The following is a 17,812-nucleotide window of genomic DNA, read 5'->3' as shown; positions in this document are numbered from 1 at the left end:
CGAGCTCCAAGCACTGAGTCAGAAAGCAGCACAAGTCACCCCTTGACCAATTCTTTTTCTGAAGACCCCAAGGTGTCCTTAACCACTGTTTATGCAGAAAAATCCCTATTAGTCATCTCTGTTAAATAGCATCCCTTGACAACCACAGCCCATGGCGGCCAACATACAGAATCAGAGAAAATCTCTCTAATCCCCTTACCCACAGAGGCCACAGCCAGAACATTTACTGTCAAGGTGACAAACAGTACCTATCCTCAGCAATTTCATTGCTCAGCTCAACACCTGAAGTGAATTCAGTCCTGCCTCCTAGTACAATTCCAGGGGATATCCCAAAGAGTTTAAGGCCACGACTCTGGAGATACAGGCCCTTTGTCCATGTGGACTATGCTAAACACAGTGACCCCTGCCTATTCTGAATCAGGTGCAAATACAGCTGCTGTGAACCAGGGTGGAGCTATCTATAACTCAAATTCCATTAGTCACCAAAACTCACAGGGGAGGGACATAGAATCCCTATTCTTTTCTCATCCTGTACAGTGGAACTAGTTCAAGGTCAGCTTCCACTCTGATGCCAGGTCTAGGGGACAGCCAAGATTCTATGGGTAACATAGGCACAGAGGCCAGCCATTAACTCTGAAATCTCATACTCTCATATTTATGCAGCACAAACATATAAATGTGTATTGTGCACACTGTCACCCTCAATGGAAAGCAGTCTTTGAGGCCAAGGATTGTGTCATTTTCCTCTTTGCATCTATAGATTTATGCACTGGATATTTGTGGATTTGTTTGATAAGGAGATACGAGGCTCAGGAAAACCGGCCAAGGAAACAGGTTAGACCTCAGATATGTGTCCCATGAAGTGATCTCTCTTAGAACTGAAACCTAGCTTTCTAAGCTCTTGGACTTGGATTTAATCATCTAGGATGTCTCTTGCAGCTTGAATAATAATAACTAACATCTATATAACGCTTACTTTGAACCAGTCCCTATGCCAAGTGCTTGGCAAACATCTCATTCCATCCTCGCAGCAACCTTTGGAGGTAGGTGCTCTTATAACCCCCATTTTTAGGATGAAGAACCTGAGGCAGTCAGGGTCAAGTTACTTGCCCAGAGTACCAGAACTAAAATTTCTGAGGCTAATTTTGAACTCAGGTCTTTCTGACTCTAAGTCCAGTTCTCTGTCCACTATACTACCTAACTATTGGATCATAGGTAGATTCATTTTCTTCTGTTTCTCTCCTAACCATAGTCTCTCCACTCATGGCTGTTTTCTTTCCCTACAGGTTATAAACATCAAATGAGCTTCCCTTGCTTCACAAACAGTGAGTATTCTTATCCTGGCACTAAACAGGGATACAATTTGTGCATCCTGACCTTTTTCCAATAGCATCTTAGGAAAGAGAAGCTGGGATAGGAGGGCCAAAGAGAGAGAAAGACACCAGAAAATCCTGGTTCCTTTCTCATATTTCAATCCCCACATGTCACCATGTGACCATGTGAAACAGATAGTTTCCCTCATATTTTAGCCCCTCCCTATGATCATACCAGGCTTTTCTGGTCCATATAGTTTTCATTCCTGATATTTCTTCCTCAGTGCCTGAGAGAAAAACCAAAAAAAGTTGAAAGTTAGTTGGTCCTAGACTCATAACATCTCAGACTTAGATCTAGAAGTGAACTGCCTGGCTATCTAGTTCAATCTACTCCTCACGATAATATTAAATTAAAAATTTCCATTGGAAAAAAATCTATCTTTTCTACTTCCCCTTAAGCCATTACTGTAAGAAATACATGTAATCAAATAAAACAAATTCTCTCATTAGCTGTTTCCAAAATACATACCCCATTCTGTCCCCTGAATCCAATACCAATCTTTTCAAAGGTATGCTTCATCAGTGGTCCTCTGGTATTCTGATTGGTCATGGTACTAAATCTTTTAAAGTTATTTATCTTTATGATGTTGTTATTGTATAAGTTGTTCTTCTGGTGCTGCTCACAAGTCTCCCCAGGTTTTTCTGAAAATATTTCAAAATTTATTTTTAATAAAACCATGCTATCTGTCAGAAAACTGTTACTAAGTATGCATTCCAAGGGAGAAAGAGTGTTACAGGCTAGGCAACTGCAGGGTCAAGTAACTTACCCAGAGTCACACAGCCAGGAAGTATTTCAGTCCATATTTGAACCTAGGTCCTCATAACCCCAAGAATGGTTCTCCATCCATGGTGTCAGCTTGCTGCCCCTCTTCTATAATTTATTACAGAACGATAATATAGGAGAAACTAGGGGAGCTCAAGGATGAAATAGATAGAAAAACTATACTAGTGGGAGATCTGAACCTTCCCCTACCCAAACTAGATAAATCAAATCAAAAAATAAATAAGAAAGAGGTGAGAGAAGCAAATGAAATCTTAGGAAAATTAGAGTTAGTAGACATATGAAGAAAAATAAATAGGGACAAAAAGGAATATACCTTCTTTTCAGCAGTACTGTACATTCACAAAAATTGACCATGTACTAGGGCACAAAATCATTGCAAACAAGTGCAAAAGGGCAGAAATAATAAATGCAACCTTCTCAGACCACAATGCAATAAAAATAATAATTAGTAAGGGTACATGGATAGATAAATAAAAAATTAATTGGAAATTAAACAATATGATTCTCCAAAACCAGCTAGTTAAAGAACAAATCGTAGAAACAATTAATAACTTCATTGAAGAAAATGACAATGGTGAGACACCCTTTCAAAACCTATGGGATGCAGCCAAAGCAGTACTCAGGGGAAAATTTATATCCTTGAGTTCATATATAAACAAATTAAGAAGGGCAGAGGTCAATGAATTGGGCATGCAAATTAAAAAACTAGAAAGTGAACAAATTAAAAACCCTCAGATGAAGACTAAATTAGAGATCTTAAAAATCAAAGGAGAAATTAATAAAATTGAAAGTCAAAGAACTATTGATGTAATAAATAAGACTAGAAGCTGGTGGTACTTTGAAAAAAAAAACAAATAAAATAGACAAAGTACTAGTCAGTCTAATTTTAAAAAGGAAAGAAAAAAACCAAATTGACAGTATCCAAGATGAAAAGGGAGACCTCACCTCTAATGAAGAGGAAATCAAGGCAATCATTAAAAACTACTTTGCCCAATTATATGACAAAAAATATGGCAATCTAAGTGATATGGATGAATACTTACAAAAATATAAATTGCCTAGACTAAAAGAAGAAGAAATAAATTACCTAAACAACCCATATCAGAAAAAGAAATTGAACAAGCCATCAATGAACTCCCGAATAAAAAATCCCCAGGGCCAGACGGATTCATAAATGAATTATATCAAACATTCAAAGAACAGCTAACCCCAATACTATACAAACTATTTGACAGAATAAGTCAAGAAGGGGTTCTACCAAATTCGTTTTATGACACAAACATGGTACTGATCCCAAAGACAGGCAGGTTAAAAACAGAGAAAGAAAACTATAGGCCAATCTCCCTAATGAATATAGATGCAAAAATCTTAAATAGGATACTAGCAAAAAGACTCCAGCAAGTCATCACAAGGGTTATCCACTACAATCAAGTAGGATTCATACCAGGAATATTAGGATGGTTCAATATTAGGAAAACCATCCACATAATTGACCATAGAAACAAGCAAACCGACAAAAATTACATGATTATCTCAATAGATGCAGAAAAAGTCTTTGACAGAATACAACACCCATTCCTATTTAAAACAATAGAAAGTATAGGAATAGAAGGACCTTTCCTAAAAATAATAAACAGTATATACCTAAAACCATGAGCAAACATCATCTGCAATGGGGAAAAACTCAAAGCCTTCCCAATAAGATCAGGAGTCAAACAAGGATGCCCATTTTCACCTTTGTTATTTAATATTGTACTAGAAACACTAGCAGTAGCAATTAGAGAAGAAAAAGAAATTGAAGGTATTAAAATTGGCAATGAGGATACCAAGCTGTCACTCTTTGCGGATGATATGATGATTTACTTAAAGAATCCTAGGGAATCAACCAAAAAGCTAATCGAAATAATCAACAATTTTAGCAAAGTTGCAGGATACAAAATAAACCCACATAGTCATCAGCATTTCTATATATCTCCAACCCAGTTCAGCAGCAAGAATTAGAGAAATTCCATATAAAGTCACCCTAGACAATATAAAATACTTAGGAATTTATCTGCCGAGACAAACACAGGAACTATATGAACACAACTACAAAACACTCTCCACACAATTAAAACTAGATCTAAACAATTGGAAAAACAATGATTACTCATTGGTGGGATGAGCTAACATAATAAAAATGGCCATCCTACCCAAACTTATATATCTATTTAGTGCCATACCCATTGAACTACCAAAAAATTATTTTACTGAATTAGAGAAAACCATAACAAAGTTCATTTGGAAGAATAAAGGATCAAGGATATCCAGGGAAATAATGAAAAAAAAATACAAAGGAAGGTGGCCTTGCAGTCCCAGATCTCAAACTATATTACAAAGCAGCGGTCATCAAAACAATTTGGTACTGGCTAAGAGACAGAAAGGAGGATCAGTGGAATAGACTTGGGGTAAATGACCTCAGTAAGACAGTCTTTGACAAACCCAAAGACCCCAGCTTTTGAAACAAAAACCCAGGATTTGATAAAAACTGCTGGGAAAATTGGAAGACAGTGTGGGAAAGATTAGGTTTGGATCAACACCTCACACCCTACACCAAGATAAACTCAGAATGGGTGAATAACTTGAATATAAAGAAGGAAACTATAAGTAAATTAGGTGAACACAGAATAGTATACATGTCAGACCTTTGGGAAGGGAAAGATTTTAAAACCAAGCAAGACATAGAAAGAGTCACAAAATGTAAAATAAATAATTTTGACTTCATCAAATTAAAAAGTTTCTATACAAGCAAAACCACTATAACCAAAATCAGAAGGGAAATAACAAACTGGAAAACAATCTTTATAACAAAAAACTCTGACAAGGGTCTAATTACTCAAATCTATAAAGAGCTAAACCAGTTGTACAAAATCAAGCCATTCTCCAATTGAAAAATGGGCAAGGGACATGAATAGGCAATTTTCTGTTAAAGAAATCAAGACTATTAATAAGCACATGAAAAAGTGTTCTAGATCTCTTATAATCAGAGAGATGCAAATCAAAACAACTTTGAGGTATCACCTCACACCTAGCAGATTGTTCAACATGACAGCAAAGAAAAGTAATGAATGCTGGAGGGGATGTGGCAAAGTAGGGACATTAATGCATTGCTGGTGGAGTTTTGAATTGATCCAACCATTCTGGAGGGCAGTATGGAAATTTGCCCAAAGGGGGATAAAAGACTGTCTGCCCTTTGATCCAGCCATAGCACTGCTGGGTTTGTACCCCAAAGAGATAATAAGGAAAAAGACCTGTACAAGAATATTCATAGCTGTGCTCTTTGTGGTGGCAAAACATTGGAAAATGAGGGGATGCCCTTCAATTGGAGAATGGCTGAACAAATTGTGGTATATGTTGGTGATGGAATACTATTGTGCTCAAAGGAATAATAAAGTGGAGGAATTCCATGGAGACTGGAACAACCTCCAGGAAGTGATGCAGAGCAAAAGGAACAGAACCAGGAGAACATTGTACACAGAGACTGATACACTGTGGTACAAGAGAATGTAATGGACTTCTCCAGTAATGGCTTTACAATGTCCCTGAACAACCTGCAGGGATCTACAAGAAACAAAACAAAACAAAACAAAAAAAACTATCCTCAAGCAGAGGACAAACTGAGGGAGTAAAAACACCGGGGAAAAGCAACTGTTTGACTACAGAGGTTGAGGGGACATGATCGAGGAGAGATACTAAATGAGCACCCTAATACAAATACCAACAGCAAGGTAATGGTGTTCAGAGCAAGGACACATGTGATACCCAGACGAATCGTGGGTCAGCTAGGGAAGGGGGGGGGGTTAGGGGGAGGAAAAGAAAATGATCTGTTTCCAATGAACAATGTATGAAAATGACCAAATAAAATAATGTTTTAAAAACTAAAAAAAAAAGTAACCCACAGAAATGAAATCATCAGCATTTCTATATATTTCCAACATATCCACACAGCAGATGTTAGAAAGAGAAATTCAATTTAAAATGACCCTAGACAATATAAAATATATAGGGATCTATTTGCCAAGACAAACAGAGGAATTATACAAACACAACTACAAAATACTTTCCACACAACTAAAACTAAATCTAATCAATTGAAAAAACATTCACTGGTTATAGGTAGGATGAGATAACATATTGAAAATGACCCATCCTACCCAAATTAATTTACTTATTTAGTGCCATATCTTTCAAACTACCAAGAAATCTTTTTACTGAATTAGAAAAAAACTATGACAAAGTTCATTTGGAAGTACATGATCAAGGATATCCAGGGAAATAATGAAAAAAAAAATGAAGGAAGATGGCCATTAGCAGTATGATACTCTTAAATGGTACCAAAAAGCAATGGTCATCAAAACAATATGGTACTGGCTAAGAGACAGAAGGGAGGACCAGTGAAATAGGCTTCGAGTAAGTGACCTTGGCAAGACAGTCTATAAAGTTCCCAACTTTTGGAACAAAAATAACTATTTGACAAAAACTGCTCAAAAACTGGAAAACAGTATGGGAAAGATTTATGTTTAGATCAACATCTCACCCCCTATACCAAGATAAACACAGAATTGGTGAATGACTTGAATATAAAGAAGGAAACTATAAATATATTAGGTGAACACAGTATAGTATGTATACTTGCCAGATCTTTAGGAAAGGAAAGTTTTTAAGACCAAGCAAGAGTTGGAAAAAATTACAAAATGTAAAATATATAACTTTTATTACATTAAATTAAAATGGTTTTGTACAAACAAACCAATGCAACCAAAATTAGATGAGAAGCAAAAATTTGGGAAATATCATTATAACAAACAATTGACAAAGGTCTAATTACTCAGACATATAATGAATTAAATCAATTGTACAAAAAAATAAAAACAAGCAATTCTACAGTTGACAAATGGGCAAGGGGCAATAGGCAATTTTCAGATAAAGAAATAAAAACTATCAATAAGCTCATAAAAATATTTAAATGACTTATAATTAGACAAATGCAGATCCAAAGAACTCTGATTTACCACTTCACACTTAGCAGATTAGCTAACATGACCACAAAGGAAAATAGCAAATGTTGGCGGGGATGTGACAAAATTGAGACATTAATACATTGCTGATAGAGTTGTGAACTGATCCAACCATTCTGGATGGCAATTTGGAACTATGCCAAAAGGGCTTAAAAGATTGTTTTCCCTTTGATCCAGCCATACCTCTTGCTGCATTTCTAATACCCCAAAGAGATCATAGGAAAAAAAAAAAACTTGTACCAAAATATTTATAGCCATGCTCTTTGTGGTGGCAAAAAACTGGAAAAATAATGGTGTCCTTCAAATGAGGAATGGATGAAAAAATTGTGGTATCTGTTGGTGATGGAATACTATTGTGCTATAAGGAATAATGAACTGGAGGAATTCCATGTGAAGTGGAACAACCTCCAGGAACTCATGCAGAGTGAAAGGAGCAAAACCAGGACAACACAGAGACTGATACACTTCTTGTACAATCAAATGTAAGGGACTTCTCTATTAGCAGTAATGCAATGATCCAAGACAATTCTGAGGAACTTTTGGAAAAGATAGCTATCCACATTCAGAGGAGGAACTGTGGGAATAGAAACACAGAAGAAAAACATCTGCTTGATCACATGGGTTGATGGGGATATGACTGGGAATGTAGACTCTAAATGGTCACCGTAGTGCAATTATAATATGAAAATAGGTCTTGATCAATGTATCTTTCTTTGATACATGTGACTTAGAATCATTTTACAGTCCTTATCTTTTCTTGATACATCAATGACACAAGAAAAACCCAGTGGAATTGTGTGTCAGCTATGGGGGTGGGGCATAAGGGGAGAAAAAGAACATGAATCATGTAACCATGTTAAACATATTCTAAATTAATTAAATATTTTTTTCAATTCAAAGTTAAAAAAATAAAAAGTCAAAAAGTCAAAATCCCCAATCATAAAACATCAGACCATATGATCAATAGAATGTTTTTCTTAAGCATTTCTACAATCACAGCTCTTTCTCTGGTTGTAGTTGGCATTCTCTCATAAATCCCTATAGATTGTCCTAGAACATTGCATTGATACTAGTAGAGAACTCCATTACATTTGATTGTGCTGTCACAATGTATCAGTCTCTGTGTACCATGTTCTCCTGGTTCTGCTCATTTCTCTCTGCATCAGTTATTGAAGGTGTCTGTGTGGTTCACATGGAATTCCTTCAGTTCAACAATCATTTCAACACAATAGTATTCCCTCACCATCAGATACCACAATTTGTTCAGCAATTCTCCCATTGATAGACACCAGGGGATAATTTTCTTGAGTGAGGATTTGTACTTCATATTTCATTTGGCCCATTAGAATTTCTAAAGTTGTTTTCCTCCGCAAATTTTTATGCCTCTTTTTTCCCCTACTGCTAATTTTGCCTTTCAAGGGATTTTTCAGTGTATTTTTGTGTATCTCGTTCCATATGGTCAATTCTACTTTTTGAAAGAGTTCACCTCTTCATTGAATTTTTATATCTTTTACCACTTCGTATACTCTTATTTAAAAGATTTTCATTTTTTTCAATATTGTTTGTGCCTCTTTTACCAAGGTGTTGGCTTTTTTTACATGAATTTCCTGTATCACTCTCATCACTTCTGAATTTTCTTCTACCTCATCTATTTGATCATTAAAGCTCTTTTTTGAGCTTCTTCCATTAATTCTCTTTAAGCTTAAGAGCAATCCTTATTTTTATGGGAAAGTTTGCATGCAGCAGCATTGATTTTATTGTCTTCTACTGAGTTTGTGTTTTGGTTTTCTCTATCACCAAAATAGGTCTGTATGTTGAATTTCTTTTTCTTCTGTTTGTTCATTTCTAGCCCTTTCCTTTCCATTTTAAGCATAACAGTTAAAATTGAATCTGTACCTGTGGTGAATTGAATACTGCTCCAAGTTTAAGTTTCTTTGTATAGCTGCCCTCAGAGTTAACACTGTGGATCAATCTGCTTTCAGTCCTTCAAATTTAGAATCATGAAAGCGAAGGTGTGTTTAATACTCTTCTGGTCTGTTTTCTGCTTTGTGAGTAACCCTAAGCACTCTTTCCTTCCTTGGAACTGTGACCAGGGAGAGTCTCCTGCTCTCCTTTGGCTACAAGTACTGGTTTCTGCTAGCACTTCTCCACCCTGAGAATCTCTCCCACAAACTAGGATCTGAATATGAGCAATGCAACAAGAATTACCTTAAGAGTGAGTATAAAGGGACCCATGTAATCTCCTTCTAAGCAATTGTCTACTCCCCCACCCATTTATTATCTGGGGATTAATGCTCCAGAAGCCTTTCCTGTTACTTTAGTTGTGGTCAAGGCCTGCTGGCTTGGTGGGGCCTGTCCTGGTGCAATGTGCTCCACTTCCACCTCTACCATCTGTCCTGCTAGCTTTCTAAGTTGTTTTATGCTGGAAAATCAGTTGTTGTTTTTTGTGTTATAATACTGCTTCACAATTCAGGTAATGCATTTCATCAGGTTTTTAAAGGGTAATTTGATAGAGATCAGATGAGGGATTTCTACCTTCTCCACCAAGTTGGCTTTGCATTTGGCTTTTATTCATATAAATTTGAATTATTGGAAATTAGAAATGAGATCCTTCTCAGAAGAAGTTGAAGCAAAGATTTTTTTTCCCTCCAAATACACTATTCCCTTCTAATTTATTAAATTGGTTTTGTTTTAAGGGGAAAACAATTTGATTTTATGTAAGCAAAATTGTCCATTTTATCATGCTTTCCTATTTATTTCTCATGTGATCATGAACTATCTCCCTGTCCTTTAATATGTAAGTTAAAATTTTCCTCATTGCTCTCATTCATTTTATATCACCTGTTGTATCTAACTCATGTACCCATTTGGAATTTTATGTCATGCAAGACTCCTGGTCTATCCATAACTTCTGCAAGACGAATTTTCAGTATTTTCAGCAATTTTTATTAAGTAATCAGTACTTAACTTTGAAAATGGATTAACCTCCTATCTTACTTGTGAGGAAACAAAGGCAAAAACATAGGACATGACAGGAATACAATTTATATAGGTTAGTGATTACATACTTCTTTGGCACACAATCCATTTTCTACATATGTTTCCATAGAACTTAACAACAGATGCATAGCATAAGGAGATAGTCAATGAAATATTGGTACCATAGATGAGTGATATAAACAGAATGATCTAGTGGTTAGTTCTCCCTGATCTAAGGAGAATCATTGATACTTTTGGTCAGCTTTCATAATCAATCACAATTATTTAGAAGATGAATAACAAAACATTTTGTAGCTAGGTACATGGTTAGAAGATAATTTGAGACAGACCATATTTGGGGGTTCCACAATTTACAAGTTCTATTTTCCTTGTGTTACTTTAAACACCTGGCAATGTTGCCTGGTTTCTGTCTGCAATGGAGTGTATCTTGAAGGTGATTGATGTTCTTGGCTTGCCTGGCTTGTAATAGGAATGAATGTGCAACTCTGTGGAGAGGGAAAGGAGAGAGGGGGGTGGGGGGTAATGATCTTTAGGTTTGAATTCTGTGAATGCAGTCTTTTAGGGTAATAATCTGGGAGGGGATTAAGGTGGGATATATCTGTGTTATCCCTGTATTTGCTCTCATATTATTATTCCTCTATTGGGAAGGAGACAATATTCATAACAAGTCATATCTGTGTTATCCCTGTATTTGCTCTCATATTATTATTCCTCTATTGGGAAGGAGACAATATTCATAACAAGTCCATTAGTAAGGGAAGTTGGAGAGAGAGAGAAGTCACAGAGTGGGATCAGTGGGGGGCTCATTTTCAGGAAGCTGCCTTATAGTGCCCATCTCCCAAACTGTAACTTTGTCAGCCAGTGGGGATTTTTCAGCTTCCCACAGGCTTCTAACTCCAAATCCACAATTTTTAACACTGCTAGAAAAAGTGTGTATGGCTGGAGGGATCCTCAGAATTTCATTAGTGGGTTCAATCTGCTGAGTTTTTCTCTGAGGAAGGTCTAGAACATTGTCACCTGGAATAATGGTGATGATCATGGGTAATGATCATCACAATAACTAGCTTTTAGATAGAATTTGAAGGCTTACAAAGGATTTTCTCTCATTTGAATAACATTTGCAAGGCTCATCCAATGGGATACCTTTCCTTTTGTACAGAATCATGGAGCTCTTGCTACAAGACCTTCACACTCAGCTTCACTATTACCAACATGTTTTACACAACAAAGATGAGTCAAAAGGATTCCAGAACATTCAAGACTGCTGAGCATATCCTGCAAGTCCTGGTGAGACTCCACCTCCACTCTCTTCTATCTCCTCTCTCCCATGCTACCTTCCTTAGCCCTGTGTATTCAAGCTTGCTCTAGCCAGGTACACAGAAGTTCCCTTCTCTCCTTTTGTTTCCAGCTCAAGGTATTGTTTCGAAGGAGCAGGCTTGGATCTCAGTATTATGGATGCAGTGGGATCTCACTGAGGTGAGAATAATGCAAGACATTAGCTCAGATATTAGGGATCAGTACATTCCCATTTCATTCAGATGATGCCCAGGCTGTTTCTTCTTCTGCTTCCCAATAGCAATTCCTTCTTTCCCAAGTTGTAATGAATAAAATCCCCCAACCAAGAAGCCATTAAAATATTCTAGGTTCCTTCTACCCTTTCCCAGGTGGAGAAATATTCTTTCCCCATTACTCTTTCCAAAGATAAGTTAGCATCTGTTTTCACTTTATAACTCCACATGAATGGAATAACATAGGAGGCACCAAGTGAGTGCTTAGAAAATGATGAATTACTAACATGTCAACATTAACTTTCTTTAGAATCATAGGATTATAGATTAAAAGCTGGAAGGGACAGTAGGAGTCATCTGGACCATTCTTTTCATTTACAGATGAAAAAATGAAGACCCAAGCAGATCCCAATAACTGTTCCCAGGTCAAAGATAGTCAGAATTTGAGCACGCTTGCCCTTTGATTTTAAATTCAATGTTCTTTCCACTATTATAAAGAAACTACTGAAAATAATCAGACCCCATTGACACTTGTAAACATGTAAATAAGTGACATAAATAAGTGACTTTACAGAGCACTGCTAATTCCATTGTAGTGGATAAAGTGCTAAGTGTGGAATCAGAAAGAACAGAGTTCAAATTTTCTCTCAGACACTTAGCAGATGTGTGACCCTGTGCAAGTCACATAAACTGTCTTAGCCTCAATCTCTTTCCTCTACAAAATGAGAAGGCTGTATGTGATGGCTCCCAATGTCCTTTTCAACTCTAAATCTACAATCATCTCTAAACCTTTATTCCAAATCAGCCACTTCTCTCAAGAGTGTTCTCTGAATAACTAAATTTCAGAAACTAAACCAGTGGTGTCAAACTCAAAAAGAAACTGAGATGACCACGAAATTATACATCAGGGTCCCAATAGCCTGCATTATGACTCAGAAAACCATATACATTTATACATTGCTTTTTTAAATTAATAAACTAACACATTAACACATTAAAATCAGATTGGAACTATCCTTATTCTGACTCATGTGACTCCCAGGAAGGGCTATATTTGAAACCACTTGTCTGAAACATTAATTTCCAGGTCTCTGAAGAACAACATAGCAACTGCAGTGAATGTACTTTGCATTTTTAAGAAGGACTCCTCCAAGCCTGTAGTGAACAAAAAGAAGGTTTACTGGGAGCTGACTGAACAGCTCTACAGAAGAAATCTAAAACACCTGGTTATAGAGAATGATAGCCTCTTTGTGAATGGTAAATAGCTTGACTTTTGGGACATGTGCCTCTCTTTCTCTGGGTGGTTCCCTTTCCAAAAAACAACACACCTGCCCCAAATTCTTCTTTCCTTTTGGGTCTCCTTTGTTTTCATGGTTTCTCTCTCACTCCTGGGAGCACTGGCCCTCAAAGTGGTGACAAACGATGAAGAAATGGGGAATTCACTACTCAAGATCAGAAGAGACTGGATTGTTCTTAGGCTCCTTCAACCAACAAGTATGCCATGAATTCCTTCCTCTTGAATGCTGAAGCACCATTTTCCCTATGGGCCCCAACAACAACTCCTCTCCATTACTCCTTTCTTTGCCCACAAATAGATACCCTACTCAAATTCTCTCCTTTCTTTCTCTCTCTCTCTCTCTCTCTCTCCTTTTATATTTCTTCTTTCTTCTCTCCCTCTCTTTTCTCTTTCTTTTTTGTCTTCTCATTTCTTTATCTTTCCCAAAATCTTGTCTTCACATCTCTTCTGTCCTATTCTCTTTTTTCTTCTCCTATTCTCTTCTCTTCGCTCCTTTCATCTACTAGTTCTTGCCTTTTCCTTCCCTGCCCTCACCTTCTCTCCAACACTTGTTCCCTCTGAATTTATTTCTTTCTTCTTTTCTTTTCCCTTCTCCAACTAGGGTATCACTATAAGCTGCCAGGAATCAGATCCACAAAGAGTGAGTTTTAGATTTCTTTATTCTCTATTTAATGGGACACTACAATGAAAAAAAAAATTTGTTTATCTTCTTGGAAGGGAGCAATGTAGGGCAGAGGAATAAAAGTGGTGATAGGGGCTCAGAATGAGATATGCTATTAGATATGGCTAAAGTTGAAACTTCATTTACTCATTTCTCTATTTTGTTTTTGCTATAACTAGTTCAAAGGGGGAAATTATCCAATGGGATTGGAAAAACAGGCTATCCCTATCTCCTTCATGTTCAAGATTAAGAGTCAGAACTTGTGGTCTTTGTAATCTGATACATTGAGGGGATCTCCCAACATTCCAGAGAGACTTGTGCCTCTCCCCTATATTCTTCATTCACCAAAGTTGCCCAATAGTTTTCATTAATAATGTTTTTATCCTCTGCTCTTTCAATAACTACACTCTCCCTAAACATGTGTCTTGCTCAGTCATCATGATCTTCAGGCATTTCAGGTAGGAATAAGCTAATGCTTAACTTCTCTTCTGGTTTTTCTCCCCTGGAGAGGTTTAATTAAACCTAATATATAAAGTAGGAAATGGAGATGGCAGGAGAGACATATGCCCAGGTGTCATGTATGACAAAGAATGAAATGATCCCTTCTTAACAAGGTCCATATATTCTAACAAGGCTAACAATTACAGAGATGAATATGTGTTGAATATAAACTAAAAATACTATTAACAAGGTGTAGGTATGGAGGAAGAGTGTAGGGAATCATGAAAGGTTTCATGTAGAAGGTGGTACTGGAGCTGAGTCTTGAACCAAAGTGGGGAGGAAGGGGGTTGTCTGAGTTGGAGGGGTGGAAGGAGGCCATTCCAGGTACAGAAGACAGCTTGTGCAATTTCATAGCTATGGGAGATGAAGTTTCCCAAAGCCACAAAATGGAGAAAGTCAAATTAGAATTTGACTTTCTCAAACCAAACTGCAGTTAAAAAGAGAGTAGGAAGAAGGGAAGTGGAAGCCCTTTTATAGATAGCCTTCTCAAAAATTTCAGTGACAAAAGGGAAGAGAGATAGGAGATGATAGCTATCAGGGACAGGTGGATAAAATGAAGGCTCTTTTTCATATGGGGTTGAAGGAAAGCTGCCAGTAGATAAGGAGAGTTTGGAAACAAAATTAAAGAATGGGAATACTAGAGAGATTCTCTGCTGGATGAAGGATGAAGTAAAGAAGGTACATATTTTGGCATTTTCTTTAGAATATAAGGGGACAACATATTGTCCTTTCTACCCCCATTCCTGTGGCTGACATATATGTTCTCATTTATTCTTCTAGTGCCTGTCACCCTTATACCAGACCATGGAGCATCAGAAGACATTGAATCACTGACTAGTGGTCTCTTGATTCGTGAATCCACTCTATGTGCTATAGGTAAGAAAATATTTTTCCTTTCTCTTATACTGGTATTTATCTTTGCTTGGGCACTTGTTTTCAATTTTGAGATATGGAATTGTCTTCATAATCTGAGACCAGGACAATCACTGATGGGGGAGTTTGTCATTAGGTTGTAAGACTTGACAATTTCATCCCATTACTCTCTACCCTGAAGTATGTTGTGATACCAGCCTTTGGATGAAGAGCTCAGGGGGGATTTTTTCTATTTCTTTTGTTCCTTTGTGTGTATGCATATAATAGCCCATTGATATTCTTGGACCATTTCTCAACTGTAGAATAGCTCTTTTAAAAATTTTGTTAATTTATAAAATGTATAAATTTATAATATATATAAATATTATATATGACATATAAAATGTATACTTTTCCCCTCCAATGTAAAAACACTTTCTTTGTACCTTATGTGAAAAATCTCCCCCATTCTAACTCTTCCATCCCTCTTCTTCCAGTGCATACCTCTTTATTGAAGTGGGACATTTCACAAATGAGTTCAAACACCTAGAATTTCAATTATTGGAACCATAATTTGTTAATAAAAGAGAGAAATAAAGGATCTACCAGCTGGGGCAGAGTTCCCTAGTGGAAAACTGCCTTGGTTTGACATTAAAGACAAAATTATATACATTGCAGAATTCTTATCTAAGAAACAAACTCTTAACACAGGAATGCAGAACCCAAGATGGGGGGGAACAATTCTTAGATTTACAATGGGGATGTTAACCAGGGAGTGTTTATCTTCACTTAGTCAAATGTTAGTCCAGGCGCCCTTTGCTATTCCTAAAATTCCTCTTTTGTCTCTTACCACCCAGAAAGCATTTTGTTATCTGCCCTAACATCTTTTTCTTCTGGAGGGTATGTAAAACCAGGTCTGTCCCCTTAAAATGCAGATGGGTATTTTTTTCCATCTTTGGTCTTTCTGGGGTTACTTCATTATCATCCCTTCATTCTTTTTTAGGAATCATTCCAATCTCATAGCCTGATACCTATGTCCTCTTATACATAAACTGTTGTTAACTGCCTTAATAATCATAAAGTTCTTAAGACTTAGCTATGTCATCTTCCCATATAGGAATATAAACAATTTAAGTTCATTGAATTGTTTTTGATTACTTTTTAATGCTTATTGTTTTCTGCTTTGAGGCTTCTTTTTGAGATGTCAGATTTTCTATGCAATTCAGGTCTCTCCATGAGAAATGCTTGTTTGTTTTAGGTTGTAAAACCTAGCTCCTTTGCCTTCCAGAATATCATATTCCAAACTGGTCACCCCTTGAACTTGGAAGCCATACTTTGTATGATCTTGACTGTGTCCATGATATTGGAGTTGTTTCTTTCTGACTCCTTGAAGTGTTTCCTCTGACTATAATATTCCTGAGAATTTCCATTTTTAAATCCCTTTCAGGGGGAGATCAGTGAATTCTTTCAATTCCTTAGATAACAAGGCATCTTTCCTTGATAATTTCTTCAAAGATTATGCTCTTGCACTTTCTTTGACCATGGCTTTCAGGTAATCCAATAATTCTTAGATCATCTCTTCATATCTATTTTCTAGGTCAGTTGTTTCTCCAGTGAAATATTTCACATTTTTCCTAACTTTTCATTCCCTCACCTTTGTTGTATTGTTTCTTGATGTCTTAAGAAATCATTAGCTTATAGCTGAACAATTCTGATTTTGAAAGAATCATTTTCATCAGTGAGATTTTGTACCTCTTTAGTCATTTGCCCAATTCAGTTTTTTAAAGAATTCTTTTTTTTGTGAATTATTGTTCATCATTTTATGTCAGTCCTTCTTATTAAGGAGTACATCAGGAAATTTGTAGGTTTCTTTTATATTTCACCAATTTTGTTTTTAATATGTTATTTCCTTCAATATTTTTGGCTCCTTTTGCCAAGGTGTTAATTCTCTTTTCACAGATTTCTTCTCCAGTTTTTCCTCTATATATCTTACCTCTATCTTTCACTCTTCCAGAAATTCCAGAATTGGGTTTAGGACAAATTAGTAGCGATTTTCATTATGTTTTCTTTGAGGGTTTCACATTGTTGTCTTCTTCTGAGATTATTCTTGGTTTTCCCTGCCAATATAATAGCTTTTCATGATCAAATTCATTTTTGTTGTTTGCTAATTTTTCCAGCCCATTTCTTGATTTTGAACTTCATATAAAAATGAAGCTTTGCTCAATGGAGGGAGGAAAGTCCTGGCCTCAAGCTGTTGTTCTTTTCAGAGCTGGTTCTATAGTGCTGTTAATTTTTTGTTTGTTTGTTTCCAAAGTAGTATGATTCTGCAATAGGTTTGGTCATGGCTTTCCAAGCCTGCACTCTGAACTTTACCCAGGAAGAGGCTCAAGAGGCTCCTGGTCCACTTCAGCTGCAAGAACTAGCCTTCTTCTTTCCTTTGGAACTGGAGAAGGGCTCCAGATCCCTTGTGAAGGACTAGTAGAACTGTTTTCTACCTTGGAACCTGTGATGCAGAACAGAATATGGACAATAGAGTTGTCAATCAGTGCTATCCATACCCACTGCCATCAAGGGGGGGTGGGGTAGGGAGCCTCTTAATTTCTTTCGGGCAGATGACTGACCCCTTTACCAACAGTTGCTACTTGTCTGTGTGTTAGGGACAGATCTGCCCCACACCCACTGAGTCACAGGTTTCTCCTGCTAACTTCTTAAGTTTTCTTAGGAAACCGACATGTCTCACTTTGCCTTTTTGTTGACTCTGCAAGTGGAAAATTTGATT

At 36.8% G+C, this 17,812-nt stretch overlaps 1 protein-coding gene across 7 annotated transcripts in view; it reads left to right on the top strand.

Annotated features, from left to right (window-relative positions):
- The window catches only part of LOC100619755 (mucin-16-like), an 87,502-nt gene that overhangs the window by 19,840 nt on the left and 49,850 nt on the right, over positions 1-17,812 (top strand). For all 7 annotated transcript variants that reach the window (XM_056820588.1, XM_056820590.1, XM_056820591.1 and 4 more), the window contains exons 3-8: positions 1,287-1,325; positions 11,374-11,501; positions 11,623-11,690; positions 12,810-12,979; positions 13,621-13,659; positions 14,962-15,057. In XM_056820588.1, the coding sequence (XP_056676566.1) occupies positions 1,287-1,325; positions 11,374-11,501; positions 11,623-11,690; positions 12,810-12,979; positions 13,621-13,659; positions 14,962-15,057 (540 nt within the window). The remainder of the gene's footprint in view (positions 1-1,286; positions 1,326-11,373; positions 11,502-11,622; positions 11,691-12,809; positions 12,980-13,620; positions 13,660-14,961; positions 15,058-17,812) is intronic.

The sequence above is a fragment of the Monodelphis domestica genome, chromosome 3 (genome assembly GCF_027887165.1).
Source record: "Monodelphis domestica isolate mMonDom1 chromosome 3, mMonDom1.pri, whole genome shotgun sequence".
Classification (NCBI taxonomy): Eukaryota; Metazoa; Chordata; class Mammalia; order Didelphimorphia; family Didelphidae; genus Monodelphis; species Monodelphis domestica.
Note: the sequence above shows the minus strand (reverse complement) of the source record. Positions and strands in the feature narration are given on the sequence as shown.